Below are 27,402 nucleotides of genomic sequence, written 5' to 3'. Positions count from 1 at the left end.
TACGCAGTTTCACGCGCTGGAGATAAAAATGTTTTTCTGTTTAACTTTGCCATTGCTTGCTTTGAAATCCTTGAGTTTGTTAATAAAAAATTCGTTAAAGATTTACAAAATATGAAATCGATAATAATACAAATACCAAATTTCAAATTTGGGCTTCCACATGCCGATATTCGCAGTAGGATTACGCCATTCAAAATTCGATGGCTCTATGTACCGTTGTTTTATCACAATGCGAGAAATATACATACATTTATGCAGATTTTTCATTACTTAATTTCCTCAAATATAATGCAGGACTCTAACATTTGGTGGCAACAGTTTGAGAAGTGAAACGGACATTTATAGTGAACCAACGCAAAATCGCAAAACGAAAAGAATAGTCATTCAGGGACAATACCCCTTTGGGCTAAAAAAGAAAATTTCGGGCAAATAACGAAATGTAACTTTTAATGCGGTCTCCTGGTGCGTATACTTATTTATATTTGGAAAAATTTTGAAAAAGTAAAATTATAAGAAGTCTGACTCCCCTACGACAAAAAGTTGACCAGGTCATTTAATTTCAAAATTTGCAGTTTTTGGTGTCATTTAAGTTTCCTGGAGGAAGTAGATTAATTAAGTTAGAATAACTCGAGGGAATAAGTTTAAATGAAGTGCAGAAGAAAATGTGAACAATTTAATAGGCCGTACAGGGAAGTCATGTGGTGTCCACATCAGATTTTGAAGACCATATAAAGCACTCATACCCACATTCTCAACGAACATAAGGGAATAAATAGCTAAAATAAAATAAACTGAATGGATATTATCGTAACGATGATTTAGTTTAAAAATGACATTAAAACTGAATGAGAAACGTCTGCAAACCGCACATTTAATTTTGTATTTTGCATTGTGTTATCATTTTAATTTTTGTCTAAAACAAAGAACTGTCTAAACGTGGCTCTGCTCTTGCAAGCAATGATTTCACTCTTGTTCGAAGTTTATTTGATAATGTTATTGAAAATCAGTTTTGCTGTAGATTATACTTGCATTCCATTTGATTTTGTTAATCCAAAGAGGCAATTTGCCCAGAAGGACTATTAATTTCGTTTTGTCATTTTGAGTTGGTTCACTTTTCAAATTGTTGTCAACAAATATTAGAGCCCTGTATTCTATTTAAAGAAATTAGATAATGAAGAATTTGCATAAATGTATGTATTGTTTCTCGCATTGTGATAAAACGACGGTACCTAGAGCCATCTAATTTTGAATAACGTAATCTTTCACCTAATATGGGCATCTGGTAGCCTTAATTTGGAATTTGCTTTATCATCTATTTCATATTTTGTAAAACTTTAACGAATTTTTGATTAACAAACTCAACGATTTAAAAGCAAGCAATGGCAACACTGTACGGGGGCGGGGGAACTTTTTATCTCTAGCTCGCGAGAAAGTGTATCGAAAATTCTAAAGATGTGCTCATTTTAAAATTATTTTGCGATATTGCTATTGAACTGAATTTTATGGTTTAAATACGAAGAACATGATATTTAATAAATAAAGGTAACACACAAAACGTTAAAAAAAAAAACGCCCCCTTGGGCGTAATGTAAAATCTGAAAGAAAATTGGTACTTTTCCGTTTTGCCGGCGCAAGCGATAAAGTCGCTAATAATGGTGCAACCGATGCCAAACGGAATATTCTCGCTGGTAACCTTTTACGCCTCATTTTCGAAACAAGTCGCAGCTTTTTCTTATCAGATTGATTGTTTCTTTCAATACTGACATATAATTACATAGAATTTTTATCAGATAGTTCAGTTTTATGTCCTAGGCCATTTTCGGTAATTAAGTCAATTAGGATGCAATCACAGCGCTTACCCGAAGCCGAAAATATAGAAAAGGTAAAGTCAAGAGTTAAATTCATCAATTCTAATGAGAATGCATTAGCGAAGTAAAGCACTGCAGTTTTACATAATTTCTGAGTAAGCTATTCGTACGAATTGAAATATTTCTTGCATTTAAACTTGTGTTCCAAATTAAGATTTAACTTGAAATTAATGTAGATAATTACTGAGAGCATTAGATTTTTGTAGAGAGTAGTTTACATGAGATGAGATCGCTTGGGGTCACGTGATATGAACCGGCGAATCAGGATGCTGAACCATGAAAGCATAGTAAATTCTTAAATTAATGTCTTTTTACAAATTTATTGTCTTTATTTATCGGTTTTTTATAAAATTTTAAGCGATATTAAAATGTTTATGCCTTTAAAAAAAGAATTCTTAAAACTAACATTTTTTTTTAAATATTTTTTATGTGTATACTGTATGTTGTCGCCAATAAAGTCTGCTTGGCGAGATTTGCGCCGGCGAAACGGAAAAGTACCAGAAAATTTTTAGGTTATTGGCGTTTCATAAAAATTTTTTTAATAAACAGGCTTTTTTGAAAATTATTATTATTATTACCGTTATTATTTTAAGTGTTAAACTTTCTTTTACGGTAGCTTTCGAAACGCGTAAATTACGCTGTAATGGGATTGCATTTAAGAAAGTTTTTACTCGATATATAGACTCATGATAAAACGTGAACAAGAGCTTGGGGGGGGCGGAAGATTACTTCCAGATGTAAAAACCCAATTCAAATCTGTTTTCATATAAATCGCTTCAATGGCTTGAATTAAAACTTTATTTGTAATAATATTGTTATTAAATATTTAGGTGTTGAATAACGTATCAAAATAAGTAACGTCTTTGTTTAGGGATATTTAGGTGTTTTCTTTGAAATCAAAATTATGTCGAAAACGAAACTGAAATGAGAAACCAAAACTATATCAAAAATAAATTTGAAAAGTTATGCTTCGGTTAATACCTTTATGAATATAGTCTAGTAATAATTAAACTATTTTTATTACATTTCTTAATCATCATAAGTTAAATTTGTTTTAAGTGCTCTTAAATGAACCTTATTCACTGAAATACCATTTTGACGAACAAGAAGTAAAGGAGAAACGTCAATTTTTGGTCAGTTTAGTTAAATGTAGTTACGTTTGCGTTAATACAATTTTAACTTTGAGGATTTTACTTAGCAAAATGTGTTTTAAAAACAAAATTAATTTTTTTGGAGTGGGTAGAAGGAAATTTTCTCACAGTTATTTTCAGTTGAAGATTTTTAAGCAGGAATCGATTTCGAGTGTTAGATTAAATGAATTGTATTAAAACAGAATTGGATTTTACTTTCTAAACCATGCTAAATTAAACTTGTCCGAAAAACATATTTAGCAGTATCAGGTATTCCTTAGGGCTGAGTGGTCAGCAGAGTAAAATGCCCGCTCTCGAGAAAACTGCTTCCTCCGAGATTCGGAAACCTGTTCCTTGTTCCTCTCCCGCCTCCTCCAAGAAAGTCACCTTCGCCTAGATTTTCGTTCCGGTGCCGCCGATCGAATAGACCCACCTTCTCTTTCTTACTCTCTGCCTGACGTACTCGCCCCAAAACAGAATCCGCACGAGCTGCGAACGTTGTGCCCACGTCGACGGAGAAACCCGAGGACGTTGGTGTATTCTTAGTTACGTCGCCGTCCGGCTGCACATTCGGTTCAGCTTATTTTTTACTCTAAATTGTGCTCTAAGTACCTCAACTGAATCTCTGTGGTATATTTCGTTGGTGATCGCGAATAAATCTAAACTATCATTTTTTGAATCTGCGTTGTGTTGCCTTGTCTTAAAACGCTCTTCATCACCTTTCCTTTGTGTTTTATCGCCAAGATTAAATATATGTGAAGGCGGGATCTACCCATTTCTTTACACGGTTTAGGATTTGAAGTATCGAAACCACGTGTTTTTAATCGCGGGTTTCTGTTTGTATCACGATATCATAACAGATAAGACAGATGCTGTCTTAGAAAATCGCGAAGGTATTTCAAAAAGCATACAAAAGTAGTAACTGTTTACGGATTTGGGGAATAAGTTAATGCATCTTACTGTGTATCATCGCAAACACAGATTTCGTACTGTTGTGTTGAATGATTCACTAAATCCTGCGATTGTCATGAAGGGATTTGTTATGGGAACAATTTCAAGAATATTCGCATTAAATGCGTGAGATGATGCCATTTAATCCATTGTTTTTACCGTGAAGAATTCTTATTGTTAATTTACTTATGAATGGTGCAAAGTTAAAAATGCAGCGCAGGTCAGAAGAACTTCATCTAGCTGTGCAAGAGTACTTGGATGTAGATTGGACGTCCGTGAAATATTATCTAAGGCGGTAAGGCATTTTACGTGTATCAATTATACCCTCACTCACCATTTTATAACTCACCTTCAAGTCTGTAAATTCTCTGTTTAAAAGATGTATTATATTATTATTATTGTTGTTATTTTTATTTGCATTTCCTTAATCCTGTTCCGTGCTGATATTTTTCAGTTCCTTACCTGCTACTCCAAAGAATGTTCACTCACATTTCGTTCAAAAATAGCATATAAATTATTTGAATGTGAGCAAATAACTTCGTTTGTGGGGAAAACTTTTTAATGAATTTCAAAAGGATTTTATGTATGTTTTTCAATTTTTGTACTTCTTAAAAAACGTTTCCGATTATTCAGCAATATAGTTTATTGAGTGATGTATATTGAAAAATAATAATACTTTTCAAAATCTGCTAAAAAATTTAATGTTAAAAATATGTTAAGTATTATAAACCGACATTTAAATCATTTTTCACATAGAATTCTACAAGTTCAACGCACTCGAATTTTCTGTATTAACCATTGTTCCTGTACCTGAACGCTTGTCCTTAGTTGTCTCTTAGGTTTTGAGCCATAATTTTCGTTAGCATCATATTCTCTATAACTAGTATAGCGTTCGATTTTCAGTGTCTTTATTGTCTTTTTAAATTTATTGTCTTAATCAAAATTATCAGCTCTATTTCAGAGTTCCAAAATATCTTCTTTCCTGCCCTTTACTTCATTTTCAGCAAATAAATTCCATGCATAAAATTAAATCATTCATGGGGGGATTCAAAAAATACTGAAGTTATTCTAAATGAAAATTCACCCTTGAAATCCTTAGTTACACAGTTAAAGTAAAGATAACTAGTAGAAAGGGTTTGGTTTGTTTAATTATGGCAAAGCTTGTTAGGACTATCTGCTTAAGAGGAGGAACGCCTTCGTGGAAGGCGTTGTAAGGCAAGCTAGCTCGCACACATAGTTACACGTGGGGAAAAACTATGAAACGCGTTTACAACCAGTTCGTCGGGATTAGAAACCCGACCCAAACTACCAGTGTTCAGCAACTTTACCACTCGGCGGCTGGTGGGCCGAAAAATCTCTTACCAAGTCCTTTCTTATTAAGAAAAGACTTAGTAAGTGATTTCTACTTGGTGAATATAACTTAACAGATTAAAAAACACCGAAACAAGCGGAATACAGGTAAAATTTAGTTCGTATCAGTTTTGACAAAGCTGAAACACGAAGAAAGATCTTAAAGAATGTCGTTTTAAGTAATATTATTAATATTATTCGTAAAAGTTGACTTCGCGTTTTATAAATTTTAGCGTAATTCTTATAATTACAGTGTAATTTCTCATGTTTCAGTAATTGATCTTAACTAAGATACTGCACATCTTACTCTTATTTTATATGGTAGATGGATTCTCACAGAAGACATGAGCATTTTCCTGGGATAGTTTAATCTACTTAATTATTAAAGTTTTTGGTACATATATAAACATATGCAAAAGCCAAATACCAGAAGCACAGTAATAAATTGCAAAAAGGAGGGGCAAAACATGCCAAAACAAAGAATGAAATAAGAAATTTACATCTTTTGTTACATCGTCGCTATGGAAGAAGTAAATAAATCAGCTGTTTCTGAACCAACAAAGTCCAGCAGTGTGCGAGCGGTAAAATCGCTGAACGCTGGTAGTTCGGTCCGGGTTTGAATTCCGGCGAACGGACTGGTTTCATGGGCGTTTTCGTGGTTTTCCCAATGTGTAATATGTATAGGAGCCAGTTTTCCTTGGAATATCCTCCACGAAGGCATCCCTTCCCTAATCAGATAGCCATCGAGGCTTTGTCGTAATCACATAAACCAAACTAAACCATAAGAAAGTCCTCCAGGAAGGCATCTCTTCCTTGGACAGATAGCCCTCGTGTGCTTTGCCATTATTAAACAAACCAAACAAAATTGTACCAATAAAGACAGTTAAAGTTTAAAACTTAAAATAATCTCAGAAAAACAATCGAAGTAATCTGTTAGTTCATAAACAGGCTGATTTATTTACTTTTTTCGTTGTACCAACGCCCTGATGACTATGCAGCGAAAGATGTAAATTTGTTATTTCATTTTTGGTTTTGATTTGCTTTGTCCTCCTTTTTTACTTGCAGCTTGCCTCTATGCTTCTGATATTTGCTTTTGCATATGTTTATTCCGAATTGAATATGGGATGGATTTTAAACTTATTATTTTAAAATTTATTTTGCATTTTTAACACCATCTGTAGCGCCTTTGTTATTACAGATCCTATTATTATTATTAAACAAACCAAATTGATTGTTTGTATTTTACCTGATTTATTATGGTTGTACAAGAATTAAATCGGTGTTCTGAGATTATTTGCATACTAATAAAAATAAAGGTGTCTTCAATTATAAAACAGTATTTACATTGGAGAAGAAATTATAGATGCACGTATTTAAGATTAAATTTCGAGAAGTAGTTATCTACATTTCATTCAACGAATAATGTTAATAAAATGCAGCAGATTGAAAGAAAGTGTGTGTGTGTGTGTGTGATTATGGCAAAGCCTCGAGGGCTATCTGCCTAAGGGGAGGGATGCCTTCGTGGAGGACTTTCTAAGGGAAACTGGCTCGTATACACGTTACACATGGGGAAAACCACGAAAACGCCCATGCAGCCAGCCCGTTCGCGGGATTCGAACCTCGGATCGAACTACCAGTGTTCAGCGACTTTACCGCTCGGCCGCTGGTGGGCGATTGAAAGAAAGACTTGAAACGAAATACGTATGGCTGTGTTCATATGTAAATAAAAGGCACGCGAAATTCATAAAATTATTTAAAAAAATATTTCCGAAAATGCAAATTTTTAAAAATTTGTATTGTATAAAATTTGCATTGCGCGGTTATTCTGTTTATTGCGTGGTTTCATTGGAATGCACATTCTTGGTTCAAGCCGTTGCCTGAAGGTTTCACAGCTTCCAGTATTAAAGTATTTTTTCAATTTCTTTTTTATGTACGTCCTCTCTCACTTCCTTTTAATATTAATTTATAGGCTTTACAATTTTTTTGATGGGAATTTTTACTGGGTCTACGATTAAGCATATTATTTCTGAGATGACGTTGCTATATTTGTTTCAAACAATGCAGGCATAATCAGAAACCGCAGTGTATTCAGTAATGTGGTAACCGGGAAATATTATTTCTTTCGTCTTCTTATATTTCACCTTTGTATCACTTAAAATGTATCTAATGTAAGTTTATTCGAGAACTGATCCATACGAATTATTTACTTCTTACAGTTTATTGCCTTTTGAAATATTATAATTAATATAAGTAATCATAGTAAGTATCAATTTAATTTTGACAGCTTTATTATTTTTCAAGTAGGGAATTATGAAGATCTGTAGCACTTTTATGGTGATCCAATAGATGAAATTACTGAGCACGTGAGGCACCTATAATTTTAGCTGAAGCCGTATTGCAGAACTGTATATTTGCTCCACCTGCAACTATTTTCTCACTGAATGATTAGTTCGTTAAGTTGATTAGTTCGATTAGTCGTATTCTTGGTGTACTTGTATAGGGAGAGATGTCTTAGTGGAGGACTTGGTAAAGAAATCTAGTTTTTACTTTTCTCACACAAAGGAAAACCCACGGTTATTGTGTTCAATAGGCGGGAATCATATCACGGTTTTCATCACTTAGCCTTTCATGAATCCATACGGAGGAACGAAGCAGAGAGCTTGATTCCATTTAGATCGTAGCTTTATTTACAGTTAAGTAATTTATCATGAAAACGAGGCCGGGAAAGTTCAGAATAATTTCATGTTCTAATCCAGAGCCAGTCTGTAGAAATTATTCTATATATATGCAATGTTGGATCTATAAGCAAGCCCGGTTGCTACATTTTCGGCATCGAAGGTAATCACTAGAGTCAGTGCCTCGTTTAAAATAATTTGGCACCCTATGGTTGGAGCCTGCCCTACCTATAAACAGGCATTTTCCTACATATATGTAGGTAACTATAGCCAGGTACGAGCAAGACACCTTTGGCAGATTAACATTCCTCTGTATTCTTGATTAAAATTGAAATAATTGAATAATTATTATTTCTTTAGTCCGTTGTTGGAAAATATGGAATACATTTTTCTTTTTAAATGCCATTTTCAGTCAAATGTGATAAATAGAAATATGACCGTGGTTTAATAAGAGATACAATCTCACTACAAATCAACCAAGAATTCTTGAGCATATATTTAATAACATCTTTTAAGCTCGACTTTCAGAAAATACCATTAATTTTATATCATTATTTAGTCATTTTTGGATTTATATCAGATAATGCTATTTGGCATTTTGACTATGAAATATATATAAATGCGTAATATTAAAGTTAATATTTCATTGTATATTTTTCCTGAAGCTAAATGGCGAAAATTTCGTTCTCGCCTTACGGAAGTTAAAAGAGGAAAATTCAAGCAATAACCTTCAACCTGAACTTGAAACGCCCCTCATTCATGGGTTCCGTTTGAAGGTGATTTTTCAAAAGATGTAATTGTTTCATAAACTAAAGATTTTTTTCCCCCTGAAGTGGGTAGTAGCCTAGCTTTTAAAGTCCTCACCCATTGCAAGTTCAGAAGTGGGTTGTTCTTACTCTTTCAAAAATTGTTTCTTTGCAGTTCTGAATTCAGAATGAAAGACTACAGCTACTGGGCAAAGACGGTACCTAGTGTCACAAATATGAGGGTTTTTTTTTTTTTTTTTTTTTTTTTTTTTTTTTTTTTTTTCCCACCATTTCTAAATGTCACGCTTTTAATTTAAGCTCTTCCTGCAAGACAATGGTTACCAACACTTTGTCTGCTTGTCAATGAATGAAAATCAGATTTCTGAGCCCGTTGTAATCCTGAAACATAATGCTAAAAGACTGGAGTTTGAACTATGTAGAGTATTTAAATTTAAATGGCGCAGTCTTTAAATCTGCATTCATGTCTTTTAAAGTTTCTTTTTTACTGTGCAAGGAATTAGAATAATCTTTGAATTGTAACCACTTGCTTGCCTTAGGGAATATATTTTTTACACTCCACTGAGTTTCAAAAATTAAAATTTTTGCGAAACAGTTAAGCGTTTTAAAAATCTGATGGCTATTAGCTATATTCTAAACTAGCAAGTTGTTCGGCTATTTTGATTGATTATGTCGATTGATAATTATATATTATAGTTTATCTGTATTCATGCAGATTTTAAGAGGCTTTGATTTTGTAACATGTAATGTCAGTCACGAGAACTAACTCGTAAGTTGTGGTGACACCGAAGAACTTAGTAATAAGGAAGAAAAGGGGAATAATTAGTAAGACTAAAAAGAAAAGAAGAATTGTTCTGTAATATGTAGTCAACTCAACACCACTGTTGTTAAAAACTAGGCATTCTTATTTCTTCAAATTCTTCTTTTTTTGGGGTGGTTTGTAATTGATCACAATACAGAATTTAAATCCAAGATATTGAACGTGCTGTTACAAAAACTTTTTTAAATACATTTTTGGAGCACTATGTACTTGTTGAATTCAGTTATAGTTAGAATGATGTTCATTTTTGATATTTTTTTCCATAACTCTCTAATTCTTCGAAAAAATCCAACTCTTATTAACCGAGAAACAGTTCTGTATAATCCCTACTGACATGTTATCATTTGAGAAGCTCCATATTTAGTTTATTTAAACTTTTTCACTAATAATTAATTTATCGTGCGCGTTCATAAACTCAAAATAGCTTTTACCAAGTTATTATTTTGAATTTTGAAATTCATTATTTTTAATTTTTCTGGTTTCCACGTATAGAAATTTAAAGGTTATCGGAAATGCCTGAAACATCGAATTACGATTAGTCAAATATCGACACTATACGTTGCTCTTGAGATTATTAAAAACGATTCTAACGGAATGACTTCTGAAGTAAAGTTGAATAAAAATATTTAAATTGATCGTTAAATAGCATGAGTTAAATGAATGAAATTAATGAAATAGTTTATGTGCTTTATTGAAACATTAAGTTTCTTGTGCTGTTTCGCTCATAGATGAAGTATAAGATCTTGGTATTTGTATACAACTTTTATTATTATTATTTGTTGGTACTTTCAATAGATTTTTAATTTTACACTATGGATTCGATAAGAAAAAAAGACGATTTTTATTCTTTATTGTGCATGTTCTATCTCTACTTTAAATAACACTTATTAAATGCTTTAGACCTCTAAAAAAAGTTCGTTTAGAATTAATTACATGAAATCTGAATCGCTTAAAATTGCAATCAAAAAAAAAAAAAAAAAGGGGGGGGGGAAACGAAAATCTTTCTTAAGCTTTGTCAGTTTGCACTAACCAGTTTCTAAGTTCACGTCATTGGTAACATTTCTTCTAAAAATGGATACTATTTTTTTAAATGAAATTCTCGCATTAGAAATGCAAACTCAAAATTATTTAGTAAGTGGAGTTTTCCCACTTGAATAATGATGGAAGAAGTCGAATAAATTATATGAATGAATAATCGATATAATTTGAGATTTTGAAAAATTTAAATAACATTTTTATAACTTCTCTAACGCTGGGAACAAAACAGGAAGTTTTATGAGTTTTATTGGCAGGGAAACATTTTTCTTCCCATCGTTATCATTTACGTAGAATTTGGTAGTGTTCAGTAAAGAACTATGCAAGTTTACTCTTCAGATTATTATTGTATTGTTTCAAGTCGCAAAAAGCATGACGTCATTTTGTGTCTTTTCGGAACATCCGAGACCTGATGCCACTGAAAATGACTAGGCGGAAATGTTAGTCATGGAGTTCTTGACCTCTCATTTTCGTCCTAGTTTTTACAGAATTGTCGTGAGTTTTTATAGATCACAATTATTGGGTAGTTTTCCTGCGGTTTGGAAAATTCTTGTCCGGATATTTCACGCAGAGTGTGGCAAGTAGTATGACTCATGTTTTATAAGTCTTCTGCGACAGTATCCATGAAGTTCCTTAGATTGAAAGAATACTTTAAAAATCTTAGCCAGTTTTTGATATTTTAAATTGTGTATGTTTTGTGAATGAATTTAAATTCTAAAATTATTTTATGAAATATTTTTATAGAAATGATTTTTATAGCTGTAATTCTAATGTTGAATAAAATAATTTTTTAGCGGACTATGTAATATATGACATAAAAGTGCCTTTTATTAATTTTAATAAGGGGATAAACATGAATAATGATATAAATTTTAAACATGAATTTAAATTTCTGAATGTAAAGGGATATATTTTTATACTTTGAAAGATTAGTTAAAAGTGTCATGACACATGGAATTATTCGTAAATTTTTCATGAGACCTATTTTAGTTAATTGGACCGAGAGCCGAAGAAACGTTAGCTTAGAAGAATAATACATAAAAACTGCTACATAAAACTGTGGATTTCAGTGCGGATAGTTTCAGAAATTTTAACAAACTTCTATGATAACACAGTTCAAAATTATGAAGCGGAGAAAAAAGAATATTAGATTCTTTTTCGCTTTTTCTGTACCGAAGTATAAAACAGTAACATTATTGTTTATATGAACTAAAACAACTGCATTATCTGTGAGCACAAGTAATACTTAAGCGCAGTTTTTAAAGATGGTATGGAGCTTTAGAGCATTTAGTATGAATTATTTTACTCGAATGCACATTATTCTTTAAAGCGAGTTGTAACATGTATACAGGGTGATTCAGAAGTATAGCTCAGAAATCTACATATAGGTCAAGAACACGATAACAAGCAAGAAACAAATAAAAACATGGATACATGCGCAACCCAGACGCGAAAGAGGTGCTAGAGGTCGCGAGAAAAACTGGCCTGGATGAAGGGAGGAAAAGCCTATTTTGGATGTATGAGCGTTAAGGAATGATGAATCGCTACACGAATAGAGAAATGGCTAACGCACCTACCTGACGTCCTCTGTACTGACTAAGTGATGTTTACATTGGAAGGCATCTGTAGTGTGAACAATGTGCATGTGTAGGCAATTAAAATCCAAGAGTCGCACGGCACTATGCTGCTCAACATCGCTGCAGGATTAATGTCTGGACAGATTTGGTTGGTGATATAATGAGCGGCTCCTATTAGCTTCTATCGCCCCCTACTGTAGATGGAGAGACTTATTGTACCTTTTTTCACCAGAGTTGCTGAGCGACATACCGATCCATGGTGCAGTAGCGGATGTGGTTTCAGCATGACGGAGTTTCACATTTCTCTCTCATTGCCCGCCAATATCTGAACGCTACATTTCTCAGGGCGATGAATTGGCCGCGCTGGACCCATTCCGTGACCACCTTGTTAACCAGATCTGTCCCCTTTTGATTTTTTTCTTTGGAGTTACATAAAAAACGTTGTGTATCAAACCCGTATGGAATCGGATATGGATTTGGTAGCACGAATCGGTGTAACTGGAGCTATTACCGATACACCAGGCATTCTTGCGAACGTTCATCGATCGCATCGTCGTTGCGAGGCGAATATTACAGCTGCAGGCCACAACTTTGAACACCCGCTTTGAAACTTTCTTGTAAACTAAAATGTTTTGTAATCTCGTCTTTGTGTAATAAATTATCATCATTTATGAGCTCTCTTGCATGTTTCAACCTCTGCCTTCGTGAGCATGTAGCGCGTCTGAATTGCGTTTGTGACTATATGTTTCTGCTTCTTATCGTGTTCCTGATGATTTTTGCTTGTTATTGTGTTCCTGATCGACATATAGATTTTTGAACAATGATTCTGAATCACCCTGCATATGTATATACACTTGACTACCAATAAGCATTTGGACACCCGTGATAGAAAAGAAAAACTAACTTTATTCAAAATCAATAGTTGGTAGAGCCTCCACGAGAGGTAATTACAGCGTGACCCTCCGGGGCATACTTTCCACAAGTCTTTGTAGGAGTTCCTTCACCGATTTTGCACAAGTAGTGCAACTCTGAATTCAGCGATGCAACTCGTCCCAGAGGTTCTCCACAGGGTTCAGGTCTGGACTCTGGGCAGGCCAGTCCATTCGATGAACTCCATTGGTACCATACCAGGCCTTGGTTAACGTCGAAACGTAACAACTGGCATTGTCGTCCTGCCACAATGTAGGAAGCACATTGTCATCCAAAATAGTGCAGTAGGCATCGGAGTTGAGCTTACCATGAATGGGGACCAAGGGTCCCAGCCCATACCAGGAGAAACACCCCTAGACCATAATTCCACCTCCGCCGAACTTGACTGTTGGCACAATGCATTCTGGCAGGAGACGTTCTCCAGGTAGACGGCAGACCCAGACCCTGCCATCCGAACGGTAAAGAGTGAACTTTGATTCGCCACTCCAAAGAACCCGTTTGCACTGATCTACGGTCCAATTTCGATGTGCTTTGCACCACATTAACCGAGCAGCGCGGTTGGACTTTGTGATCAAAGGCTTATGGGCAGCAGCACGACCATGGAAACCAAGCAGATGTGCTTCCTTACGGATGGTATTCATTGAAACAATACTCCTGGATACCTGTTGAAACTCCTCGCGGATGAAGGCCATCGGTTGGGTGCGGTTCTTCCGAATTTCGCTGGACAGCACTCGTCGGTCTCTATCTCCCAGTTTCTTTGGTCTGCCGACTCAGGGCACATTCCGACAATCACAGCTCACCTTCCACTTCTTAATCACATAGGCCACTGTCGATTTTGGGTACTTCAGATCGCTAGATATGTCCCTTAAGGATCGGCCATATTTGTGATATGCGATAATTATACCTTTCTCGAAATCAGAGAGCTCCAAACTGCGAGGCATCTTGCATGCGACTAAAGCCGATGCTGTTTCCTACACGATATATACCGGCGAAATCTGTGACGTACCTTAGGACCGCAGATATCGTCATTGCATAGGTGTCCAAATACTTATTGGTAGTCAGTGTATACATATATATATACATATGCAGGGTGATTCAGAATCATTGTTATACTATACATACATATATTATATATATATATGTGTGTAGTAAAAAATTGTTATACTATACATACATATGTATAGTATCTGCTTGTTATCGTGTTCCTGATGATTTGTGCTTGTTATTGTGTTCCTGATCGACATATAGATTTTTAAACAATGATTCTGAATCACCCTGCATATATATACATATGCAGGGTGATTCAGAATCATTGTTATACTATACTATACATATATATATGTCATAATAAAAGCAAAGGAAATGACGGAACACTGTAGATGCGTGCTTAGATCCATATTGAAGAAGAATTTTGATTGCGTAGTATTTAAAGAACTTGGCAGTCGAGGCAGTTTTAATTCCATTTTTATTTCCAATTGATATTTGTGGCCACAATCACTTGGCACTCTAGTCGTGCCTTCCCACAGAATATTTACATTTTTGATATTGTTGGGATAGAAAGCAAGCCAGCGAAATTACATCTTAGCACAGTAGAGAGCAAAAGCTGAAGTGCGTCGTCATGAAAGATGGAAGCACGCGAAGAGAAAAGTTTTGGTTTACAATTCGGTGATTGATTCAAGAGGCATCTGGTATTAACGGTTACGTAAGATCGCATGATTAATTTGAATGACGCAATGCAGAGAAGTTATTACGATTTTAGAATAGAGAGGAAGAATTAATGTTTATAGTTATATTATAATTCTGATTCATACATTGTTATCTTACATATTTCTCCCCTTTAAAAAGAAAAAGGTGTAACGACAGAGAAGCCTTTTTAAAGAGAAAGAGTTAAAACACTAGCAAATGTAAAAAAAAAATAAAAATAAATAAATCATAAAATTTTTGTCCTATAAAGTATAATTTATAAATATCAATTTTTTCTAAAATAAATTTTTAATTTTTAGAGTCCTATTGAATTTTTCAGCATTTCAGTCCAAAAGTCTTTTTGTTTGAGAGTTCACATAATCATAATTCTTCAGGGAAGGTTCTTGTTATCGCAGAATATCACAAAATAAAACATTTACATAATCATTACTTATAATTAAATGTAATGCACATAACTATTTATGATACTTATTTCCATACTGATAAATTATAATTTAACATCATAAATAATAGGATTAAGATTCTCAGAATTTATGGTTTCACCGTTATCATCTTTCATTTACAATTCCTAATTTTACCAAACTGGAAACCTCACAATACTTCTAAACAAACATATCGATCAATAGGGCTGTCCTCTTGAGCTAACCAGTGTGTTCTCTGCACTAGTGGCCCAGGGTGCCTAGGCAGATACTTGAAAAGGCCTCCGTTCCTCGCATTAAGGTAACTGGCCTTTGAGAACTGCACTAATACATTCCATAATAAAAAAATATAATAATAATAAATAATTTACATGCATTCATAAAATGAGAGCCTCCAACATTATCTTGCATGAAGAGGATAAAAGGAACAACTGTACAGAGGTAATTACAGGCCTCTGATGAAGGAACCAGTACACCCTCATCATACTATACTTAACGCACAATAACCCATAAATTTTAACATGCATTTACCGTAATTTCATATTACGTATCTGTAATAATTTCACTTATTTTTTACACCTACTTCATTTTTAGAATAATTATAAAATTCGTATTCAAAATTCTCAACAAAATTTCAAAAACATGAAAACTCATCTTAATATCTTTCCCTATGAATAATTTAAATAGCTTAAAATTCGTTACTTAATTTGCTCACACATAATTATGAAAAATTAGAAAAATTAATGAACAAGAATTTCAGATTTTCTTAGTAAAACAATTGGAAAAATTCTTAGTAATACAATTGGAAAAAGTAAATAAATTACAATAGTAATATAAGTACTTTGTCCTTTTATAAAATTGTTAGTCTCAAATCGGGATTTGACGTAAATTCATTTTTCATTCGAGTCTGTTGCCATTCGCAAAATGTAAGATAATCAGTCGCAAAATGTTTATCTTTCAAATTGTGTGTGTTTGTTGTGGATTAACAAATTAAGTTTTAAGGTATTTCTCCCAATTTCCTAGCATGTCTTCGTGGTGTAGAGGTTCTGCACGCTGGGCCGGTATTCCAGAAGTCCGTGGTTCGATTCCTGGCGAAGGCCATTGCTCATTTTTCGTCTCTTCTGCCTTATCCCCCAAAAAACGTAATGTCTCTACAGTGGCGCCCGAACTAAAAGGGTGTTGGATGAGGATTTTCCACACCCAGGATTTGACGATTGGGTCCCCTAAAAACCCCAGTCGCCCTTTAAAAGGGGGAGTATATAAGGTATTTCTCCCACTTTCCTAGCGTGCCTTCGTGGTGTAGTGGTTCTGCATGCTGTGGCGGTATTCCAGATGTCCGTGGTTCGATTCCCGGGAAAGGCGTTGTATATTTTTCAATCTCTCTTGCTTCCAAAAAAATCCTAATGTTTCTACAAAGTTATTTGAAAGCAATAGATGCAATTCTTAAGAATATTCGCTTCCTACTTTTGAATCGAATTGATTTAAGTTATAAAGATGCATTTAACTTGTAATCTAATTAAAGTTATTCAGTATTTTCATGAAATGATGTTATATATTATTTATATCATATTTTGTAAAACTCTGATAAATTTTCGATTAGCCAACTCAAAAATTTGAAAGCGAGTAATGGCAAATCCAACCAAAATAAACATTTTATCTCTATTACGCGAGACTATCTATCAGAAATTCTAAAAATATGTTGTTTTTATATATTTTGGGATTTTGCTGTTAAATTGAATTTTATGTGACTTAGTTGCGAAGAGCGTAATATTTAATAAACAAAGTTAAGACACAAAACATTCATAATAAAAAGATAAAAAAATAATTAATTAAAATCTGAAAGCTTTTAGTTTTATAATTACGCCCAAAGGGGCGTTTTCTTTCAATACACGTTTCGAAAGAATTTGGATTAAAAATATTTAAAAACAGCATATTTTTATAATTTCCGATCGACAGGAATTTCCGATAGCGGATGTAAACAAGATCATTTAATTCAATTTCGTATAAAGCTGGGCAGAATTTTTTAAAAATGTTTATATATTCAGTTTATATATTTTTTATTCTGTAGTAAATGTTTATATACTGATGTTCTTAAGTTACATACTGTTGTGGATAAAAATAACTTACAAACATTGACATGTAATCTAATTGGTTTTTATAGTACCAGAACAATTTTAAGTATAGAGTAGTTGGAATCGACCCGAGTTCTTTACGAAGGATGCTGCTCAAGGACGTTAAATGGGGGAGGAAGGGGCACACAGTAAGATAAAGTAGCGTGGGCCCATATAAATAAGATGAAATTAATCTTTAATAAGGATTTTATAATCGTTTACGTGCCAATATTTTCATATGAGATTATTTGCATGAAGTTCAAATTCATTAATTTTTCAGAATTTGCATAGTAATTCATTTCTTTTAAATACATGGAGAGCTAAAAGAATGATTTTAAAAAGTTTGTATAAAAGTGATTTGTTTCAAAGGCAAAATAATATTATTTATTGTAGATAGACATTTTTAGGTACTTCTGATATAGAATTCTTTGACCTAGAAACTAGAGAAATTACAGATAGTTAAGTTTAAAATTCAGAATAAAATTGCATTTTAGATTAGATTTAATGGATGTTAGGTACAAATAAATTTGATAGCTGAAGAGTTTTTTTCCTTCTAACTCGATGGCAGTGGAACAAAGAAAAAAGATTATGGTTCGAAGAAGAGTTTGTAATTATTATTTTTTTTAAAGTAAAACACACACGCGCACACATACATCTTACACAAACACAAATACAACTTTTAAAATAAAAAGCAACCTTAGTTTGGCATAGAATTTGACTAAAATTATCGATTTCAAAGGTGATGATATCCAGGTCTTTCTTTTTCAGAAGCAAAAATTTTTCTTGCAAAATAAGTGGAGCGACAACCGTTTTATTATCAAAGTAAGCAAGAGAAGTTAACAAACAAAAAAGTGTTTACGGTAAACGGTAGGGATGAAATCAAATTCATAACAAATAATCAGTTAGAGTATTAAGGAACACAAGGGAATTATCAGATTCAACTTCAAAAATTAAGCGAATGGCTGGATAGGCAAAATCTGCACTTAACTTCTTTATCACCTTCAAAAATCATGATAGTATCATTCAACGTGTGGAATTCAGAATCGAAAAGGCAGTTCTTCAAATAATTTGACCTCAAAGTAATGCATGTAAATATCAGCTAGTACTGCACCGAGGCGATTACCCATAACTAATCCTTCGGTTTATTGATGGGAATTATATTTTGGGAAACGAAGTGGATCTGACTTACAGACATATCACTGAGAGAAATTAACTTCTGAATTTCAGTATGCATGAAATGGAATTCTTAAAGTTTAATTTCAAGACATTTTACCCTTCGAACGCGGGATTCGAGAATAACGCGTTCACCTTTTACCCTAAAAGTACGCGGGGAAGATTCTTATCGCGCAGATAGTTAGATTTCAACAGCTATCTGTTTAGCAGGAAGAAAAAATATGGATTTTTTTTTACGCTTTTATGAATTTCTTACTCGCGGTCCGATGGTTAATGCTTATTCAACTGGAATGTTAGTAAACATAATAAATCAAGACAATAATAACAATAATAGCGATGGGGAGAAATATTCTTAATTTTATCGACGACTTCGAGAGAATTTTTTACAGTGTAAATATTGTGAGAAAGTAATGGGAAATTATCCCCGTTATTAAAGAAAAATAGCGTTAAAATTTCGCTTCAAATAAACCGAGTTTTATGTTCAAAAAGTAGAAATAAACAAATCTTCGACAGCAAATAATAGTTGGATAATACAATTTTGACTTTAATTCTGCAAAAATTATGGATACTTCATTTGTTGAATTGGATTTCCTTGAAGCTTTTCACATTCGCAAAAATTTTTCTTTTTTGTTTATGATGTTGATTCCAATCCAGGTTTTTCTTAACATTTTCAGAATTATAATATCTTAATTTTTCATGTTTCATTACTATTTTCTCGAAAGATGCTGCTAGGTTCGCATCCACTTTGCTCCGCCCATTGCTTTCGACATAAAAACGGTTGTCCTCTTCACGTTTTGCATTACTTGTGCTGTTCCTTCGTGAAAATCAACTAATGATCTTTTACTTTCCTCATGCCCTTCTCGAGTCTCTTTGAGGAGTTAAAAAGAGGTATTTAATACAGCTGTATATCCGCATGAATAACAAGTATCCCGTTTTTGCAAAAAAATTATTGCTTCTGAAGAAGATGTACTTGTGTCTGATCGCCCTCAACATTCATATAATTTTATTCAAATTCGACGCCACACTGAGTTTTCTTTTTGCTTAATTTTAAATTTTACACCGGCGTGTTCCTTTTCCATTTAAGTCAGGCAAATGTTTTGTCTCTTTTCTTAAACAAAAGTAATATCCACCAGTTCGAAAATCTAAATCTTTATTATTAAATAAAATTAATTGGAATTTAACTGAAAAATGATTGTACAAAGTTCTAGAGGGTGTACTCAAACTGCGCGAATGAAAATTTTTCTTATTTCTCTTTCTTTTCTAAACATAAAATCATATAGGAAGAAGGAAAAAAAAAAATAATAAAAAATATGTCTTGTCTTTTCAAGAAAATTCGAAAGAAATTTATAAACAAGTTTGCAATCTGTTTACGTTGCTACAAAACTTCATCAGATTTTATTTTGATTTCGTTTGGTTTGTTTATTTAATTATAGCAAAGCACTCTAGGATTATCTGCTTAACGGGAAGGGTGTCTTCGTGGACTTTTCAGAGGGAAACTGGCTCTCTATTATGTAACGTGGTAAACGTTACATAATAGAGAAAACCATGAAAACACCCATACAGCCAACCCTTTTCCTTGCAGTCGAATCCAGATGTTCGACTTCACTTCTCAGCCGCTGGTGAGCAGATTTTATTTTAGGACCCAACGGTAATTTATACAGAATGTCGGTTTGAAATTTTTAATAGGGTGTTAGAAAGTTATTTTTTTTTTTATTAAAGTAATGATATAAAATGATACTTGTTGCAAAATGTTAAGAAATCTATATAAAATGATTTTTTTAACGATTAATATAAGGTAAATAAAAGATGTTATAATCTTCATTTGGCCGCAGTGTCTGTTTATAAAGGATAAAATTTTATTGAACTGAAGAGAATAATACCTCTTTTAAGTCTTCAAAAATTAGTAAACTTACTCAGTGGGTAAACAGGAAATGAATTATTACGGTTTGTGTTCTCGAAGGCAGATGCATGTGAAAATCTGAAAATGAGACATAAAATAATGCTAAATATCTATTAGGAGTTGTATTTTGAAAATATTTGCGTATTAATAGAAAAGTTTCAAGTTAAGAATATGCTCATATTTTATATAAAAAATACTGTTATTCAATATCAAATTATTGTTATTCAATAATTTAATTGAACGCAATTATTTTGTAATTGCTTTCGATTAAATTATAGAAAATATTAAAATCGTTCGACATTTTTTCTAGAATTTGTAAAATGTGTGTTGTAGTCGTGAACGATCAAAACAGAGATGGGAAAATCTTTATTATTTATTCAGATTCTTTTTAAACAATTTTTCTAATTTTTATTATAGTTTTCTGTGTCATGCGAAAACTAATGTATGTTAAATTTTTCATATTAAGAAAGCCATTTCTTTAAATTTCTTTTCCAAGGATCCTTGAGATTTATTTTGTCCTTAAAGCGATGAGAATCATGTAGGGCGCGATGCGTCCTTGTTTTCAAAATCGTTTGCATGTATTTGTATTTAAATAAATTTCAACACCTGTCCAATGTGAAGTTATGTGTTTTTCCTTATTTCAAGCTGCGGAAAAAAAGAAAAATTACTTTTTTTTTTTTTTTTTTTTTTTTTTTTTTTTTTTTTTTTTGAAAAACATAAGTGAAATCGTTTGAAAAAAATTTGATAGCAATGAGGAAAAGAGGAGAAATTTCATTTCAGACCAAAATCTGCATGATCAAAATACTGATCATTTTTTGATCAAATTTTCTGATCAAAATGCAGAATGAGTACATTTTATTCAAAATTTTGTTCATATTTTCTGTAAATAATTTGAAACTAACTTTAACTACCAAATCTTTGAAAATTGTTAATTAATTCCAAATAACTATTTTTTTGGGGGTTAATTTTGGTAGATATTTTCATGTTTACTACTTTGTATTTATAAAGTTTATTCTTATCTTATCTCATTAAATATAATTAATTTTGCTTGAAAAAAATTTCGTAAGTGCTGTTTATAGTCTCAAAAATATATGATACTTTTTATGCATTTCTTGAGGTAGATTACAAATAGATAATAAAGATAATATGCAGGCGGCAGTAGTGCTTCTACATTATTTCTACCTGCACATGTAAAAAAAATTGCACAGATAAGTTAGTGAAAAGAAAAAAACGTGGAATGAAAGTATGATGTTACTTTTGTTGAGTTCATTGAACATAGTTCTGCATTTTAAAATTATGCAATATTGAATCTTAAATTAATTGGTTTTATAGAAAATCTCTGTGCTCTCTAGAAAATTGAAATGGTTCTTTATTCTTCAACGAACAGAAGTATTCCGTGCCATTTTGACAGAAATGCATTTAAAAATTCCATTTGAGTTTCGAAATTATGCTAAAATGTTTCAGAAAAGTTTTGTCCTTGAAGAAAAAAAGGCCCATATCAAGCTCCTAGAGTGAATTTTCCTATGAAATAAACGTTACTTTAAATACTATGTGTTTTACGTATTAAGCTAGATCTTAAAAAGCATTTTTTAAGATAATAGATAAAAATGGGCTACTATTCATATACTTGAGAAACGAATTTCCTAAAATAAATAATGATAAAAATCATAGGTGATTTATTGAGAAAGCAAGCTATAATGCGAGTTACGTAAGCAAGAATCATTTATAAATCAGAAATTCGATGAAGAATTAAATTCGGAAGTAACACGGTAGTCTTGCAAAGATGTTTACGAAAGCTTTGTAGATCAAAGTGTAAGCAGAGATCTTTTAAAAATAATGGATAATCGTTTGAATTCGTGCGAAATCTTGGAGTGTAGCATATCTTGAAAGCTTCACTTTTTGCATTCTCCATAGATTTCGAAGTTTTAATTGATGCTGAATATGTTCTTAGCAAATTTCTGAAGAATATCAAAGCCTTAGAGTCCTAGTTGCTTGCTCGACTCTATGAATACCGTGTTTTCATCATTTTCTCCGTGTGTAACGTGAGTATAAGTTAGTTCCTGTTACGAAGTGCTCTGGAAAGGCAACATTCCCTTTAGATGGATAGCCATCGTTTATATTGCCATAATCTATTAAACAAACCTAGCATGCATGCTTTCTAAATTTTGTTGTGCCCTTAAAAAATGTGTTCAGTTGTGAAATATATACTCTTTTGCAAAAAAATAGAAGTACAAAGAAGGACTTTTGCGATCGTGACGAAATTTGTTATGCAAAAACATCTTAATCGAACATGCAAAGGATCAAAGGTTCAAGGCAAATGAACAAGAATTGCGATCATAGCGCGCATTTCTAGTGCGCAATTCGCAAAGTGTAAAACCAGTAACAGCGGCGGGAAATTTATCTTTTTTGGGGTTTTTTTGCTGCCATTATAATTCCATAAAGAGGCAACTAAAAATGCCATTACTACGATATCGAAGACCTTACAGACAACTAAACGACTTCGAACGTGGTCGCATTGTAGGGTTGCGTGAATCTGGGTGGTCATACCGAGCAATAGGCCGCCACCTGCAGCGTACAGACACTGCTGTGCAAAGATGTTGGCAGCAATGGTTGCTTCAAGGAAATTGTCGACGAAATGAAAGCTCTGAAAGACCAAGGAGCACAAATGCGAGGCAAGATAGGATGATTGTTCAGCAGCTCCGAACCGCCCAACGGTATCATTGTTCGACTATTCAGCGCACTGTAGCCACGTCTGTACCTCCCTTGGCACTGTCCACCATCTCACGGCGCATGTCTGAGGCGGGTATTACGCTCACAGAGAATTTTAAGACGTTTGCCTTTGACCCACAACATCGGCGGAGTCGTCTTGAGTGGTGTTCGCAGCCGATCATCATGGCTGCCATCAGACTGCATCATATAGTGTTCAGCGATGAATCCCGCTTCAGTCTTGAAGCAGATAACCACCGTGTTCATGTCTGGAGAGGACGGGACCATCGGTCCCAATCAGCCTTTGTTTTACAAAGGCATACAGCCATAACCTCTTATGTGATGGTGTGGGGCGCTATTTCTTATGACAGCAGGTCATCTTTAGTCATCCTTCGTACATCTTTAACAGCTCAACGATATGTTGATACCATCCTGCGGCCTGTTGCATTACCCTTCATGGCACGTCATCCTGGGGCCATTTTCCAACAAGATAATGCCAGGCCACATACCGGTCGCATATCTCTGGACTATCTCCGTACGGTTGAAGCTCTTCCTTGGCCAGCAAGGTCACCAGACCTTTCACCAGTTGAGCATGTCTGGCGCATGGTAGGCCGCCAGATTCGGGCACCACAAAATATCGCAGATCTGGAGCGACAACTGATGAATGCCTGGCAGAATGTGTCGCAGGATGACATTAGGAACCTCTACCACTTCTTGCCTTGACGAATTAAAGCATGCATTGCCGCCAGGGACGGTTCGACAAACTACTAATTTGAACACCCAATGGGTGATTGTGAGCCGTGAACAGGCACTATGACCTTGATTTTTTAATAATTTTATTATCTGTGTATGAGCTATACATTTATTCAATTTCATCAAAAAACAACCACTTTCTTCATGGTGCTTCGATTTTTTTTGCAAAAGAGTGTACTTAACTGTGCGTCGGGGAAAAAAAAAAAAAAAAAAAAAAAAAAAAAAATGCATGAGAGAAGAAATTTCCGATACCAATTTTAATTCAGCAATATAAATATTATTAGATTTAGATGCATTGATTGTTATGGCAAGAAAAAATAAAATTTATTTCTTAAAATAACCGGCAAGGAAGAGTGACCTAATTCAAGAAGTTCGTTCTCTAGTGTCTAATCAAATTTTGCACAGAATGATATGGAATTTCTTGATTTTAACTCACTGAAACATAAAACTGGAGTTGGTAATCTAGGTAAAGATAGGTGGGCTATTTTTGTAAGGTAGATTTATTTTTACTTAACGATCCCACCTGGAATGTTGAAACTGTTTCCATCAAATCTTTTACGGTGTTTTGCGAAACTCTGTAATTTGAAGTCCATATAAAGGCTGCTTATTTAAGGAAATAAAGCTTGCAGCAATTCCTTTCCAACTGTTGTTTAAAAAATGGATTGTTTCTTAGGTTACGTGATTAGTCACAAAATATGAGAATGGTCAAAGCTCCACCGTTCCTTTTTATAATGTATAAATGTTGACGAGAAATTCTTTCTCGCGCTTTTTTTCAAGGGGGCTACTAAGAGGTACTTTGTAACATTATAGAGTTAGGAGATCCGGAACTAAAGTAAAGTAAGCCACTGTAGTAAGAATAGGATGATATGAGACTTCTGAGACGCATGAGTGGTGGCGCGTGCAACTCCTTGAGCAATTTTTGTGCAAAGTCGGCGGGATGGGTGGTTGACTTTCACTTATTCATGTCACTTTCATTGTTACGTGTTACTTTCGTTTTCGAGTGGAGATCGCCTTTTTTCTGTCAGTAGTGAAATGAGGTTGCCACCAGCCTCTCAAGTATGAAGCTTTCGCTTATTACAATCACTGACAGTGCCACCAGCCTCTCAAGTATGAAGCTTTCGCTTATTACAATCACTGACAGTAGCTGTCTTTTTTTCTTTTTTCCCATTTACCAAACATTGTATGAATACTTTCATTTTTGCTCTGCATTATAGGAAATTCGTTTTCCTTTTGTACAAATAAATTAGAAGCTAAAACTTTGACATACAAATTTATGTCCTTATGGTGGTGGGTAAGAGCTACGCATTCAATAAAAATTCTGGTTCAAATTTTTGGATTTTGATCATTTAACGGGATAGGTATAGTGCACTAGATGTAACATCTGCAGTGTGTATGAAAAAGGCTGTTAACAGGTAGAGTTGAAATATCTTTTCTAGTTATAGAGAAATATAGAATAAAAAGAAGAAACTAATTGCTCAATGGAACTTCCTATCTTTCTGAAAAAGCATTATGCTTGCTAAATCACCGAAAGTCTTGATGCCTCATTGCGTCCAGTTAAATATTCTGAGCCTTAACAGAAGAGGATTAAATGGGTAATCTGGTTTTTAGTATTTTCGGCCGTCCAGAAATTGAAAGTTCTGTGCTTAAAAAAGTTTCATGTTTTAGGCTGTGGTTTGTTATAAATGTCTGTGGAGCCATCCTTTTCATAATATTGTTTTTGTGTCCTGTATACTAAGTATTGTATTGATATTAAAAGCATTGCCCTGTAAGCATGTTAATTTACCTATTGTATCACATATCTTACGTATTTGCAGTACATCATATTATATCGTATAACCGTATTGTATAATATATATAGTAAATTGTGAGCTTCATATGGATATGTATCATCTTATATGAAATTGCAATGTTGTGAGCATCGTATACATAATAAAATTGCACTATAAGTCCCCTGCAATACAGGAAATGTATAGTTGATATCGTAATATAAATAATGTATCATTAATTTTGCATTAACTTTTGTAATTGAATGATATAGCATCCATTATCTTACGTATTAGTTGTACATCATATTGTACTGTATACCAGTGCTCCGCAACCGGTGTGCCGCGGCACACTGATGTGCCATGAGTAGGATATAGGTGTGCCGCAATCAAATACATGTATTTGACATTTTGCAATTTTTTATCATGTATTTAATACACAATGACAATTTTTTCCCCTTAATAATGTCTATTTTAAATGTTTTTATATATTTCACTGTTGTGTGGTTGTGTGTGTGATAGTAAGTGTGTCAGCATTTGAATTTTTTCGGCACTTCCTTGATAACTCGGAACTCTTTGATGTGCCACGAAATTCCAGAAAGATTTTTTGTGCGTCGCAGGTGAGAAAAGGTTGCAGAGCACTGCTGTATACTGTATTATATAATATATACATTAAATTGTGAGCATAATATAGATATGTATCATCTTGTATAAAATTGAATTATAAGTTCCCTGCAATACAGTACTGTGTAATATATACTAAATTGTGAGCATCGTATAGATATGCGTCATCTTGTATAAAATTGCACTAATATAAGAAATATACAGTTGGTATAGCAATATAAATAGTGTTTTATTAACTTTGCATTAACTATTATATTGAACAATATGGCTTATTGATCTTATATTGAATTATCTATCTTGTCTTGCATCTCGTACAGAATCATTAGTATCGTTTTACCTTTTATTGGTGTATATATATATATATATATACCAATATATATACATATATATATATACCAATATATATATATATATAGTTGTATAATGTATCCTTTTTACCTTGTATTGGTATCTATATAGTTGCATAATGTATTCATGTATTGTATCCTTGCTTTGTACACTAACTATTGTATTGAAGTTGCCATCAGTATTAAGATCATTACATCACCGATATCATACTATCAGCATTATTATCAGCCTAGTATATAGCAGCAGTAGCAGTTTTGTAATATTTAGCATTGTATCAGTTTGTAGTACTGTTTGTAAGTATTCTAGTAGTAGTTTTGTAGTATTGTAGTATGTAGCAGTAGTAGTTTTGTAGTGGTGTTTACTCCTTTGGTTTTCTATTGTTATCGCTATCTGTATGTGTTTTGTTCTAATTATGTCTATGTGATTATAGTATTTATTCAAAACTGGCACTTGCACCTTTGTAATCTTGTGCTTTGTCAAAACTACAAATGTACCCTTTATTTATCTTTTTTTTTTTTTTTTTTTTTTTTTTTTGAGCCCTTGTCTGGCCATGTATTTGTTGAACTTTGACTCAATAAATACTAGGCCCGGGCGGTTGGTGTGAACATGCTTCTGGGGGCTTCTTTGGTCTTTTGAACTGCTACCTGGATGGCCTGGTCGCTGGGTTTCGGTGTATGGTGCGAGGCGCCTGTGTGGCCCATCTGGCTAAAGATAGAGGTGGACGTGTTGCATATGCCAATTAACCATTACGGTAAAGGGATGGTGCACACGTCCCCTGTCAACTATCAACTATCATCTTGG

At 33.6% G+C, this 27,402-nt stretch overlaps 1 protein-coding gene across 2 annotated transcripts in view; it reads left to right on the top strand.

The window, feature by feature from the left end:
* The window catches only part of LOC118200984 (uncharacterized), a 131,282-nt gene that overhangs the window by 30,752 nt on the left and 73,128 nt on the right, over positions 1-27,402 (top strand). Inside the window, exon 1 of one of the 2 annotated variants that reach the window (XM_085817350.1) lies at positions 3,444-4,244. The exons of the other annotated variant lie outside the window; for it this stretch is intronic. Coding sequence (XP_085673476.1) covers positions 4,138-4,244 — 107 coding nt within the window. The 5' untranslated portion in view covers positions 3,444-4,137. Of the gene's footprint in view, positions 1-3,443; positions 4,245-27,402 lie in introns of those variants that run through there. 2 annotated transcript variants of the gene reach the window in all.

The sequence above is a fragment of the Stegodyphus dumicola genome, chromosome 5, assembly GCF_044657685.1.
Source record: "Stegodyphus dumicola isolate Sdum_Otavi_A_Nest chromosome 5, ASM4465768v1".
NCBI classification, from domain to species: Eukaryota; Metazoa; Arthropoda; class Arachnida; order Araneae; family Eresidae; genus Stegodyphus; species Stegodyphus dumicola.
The sequence above is the reverse complement of the archived record's forward strand: the minus strand, read 5'-3'. Positions and strand labels throughout refer to the sequence as shown.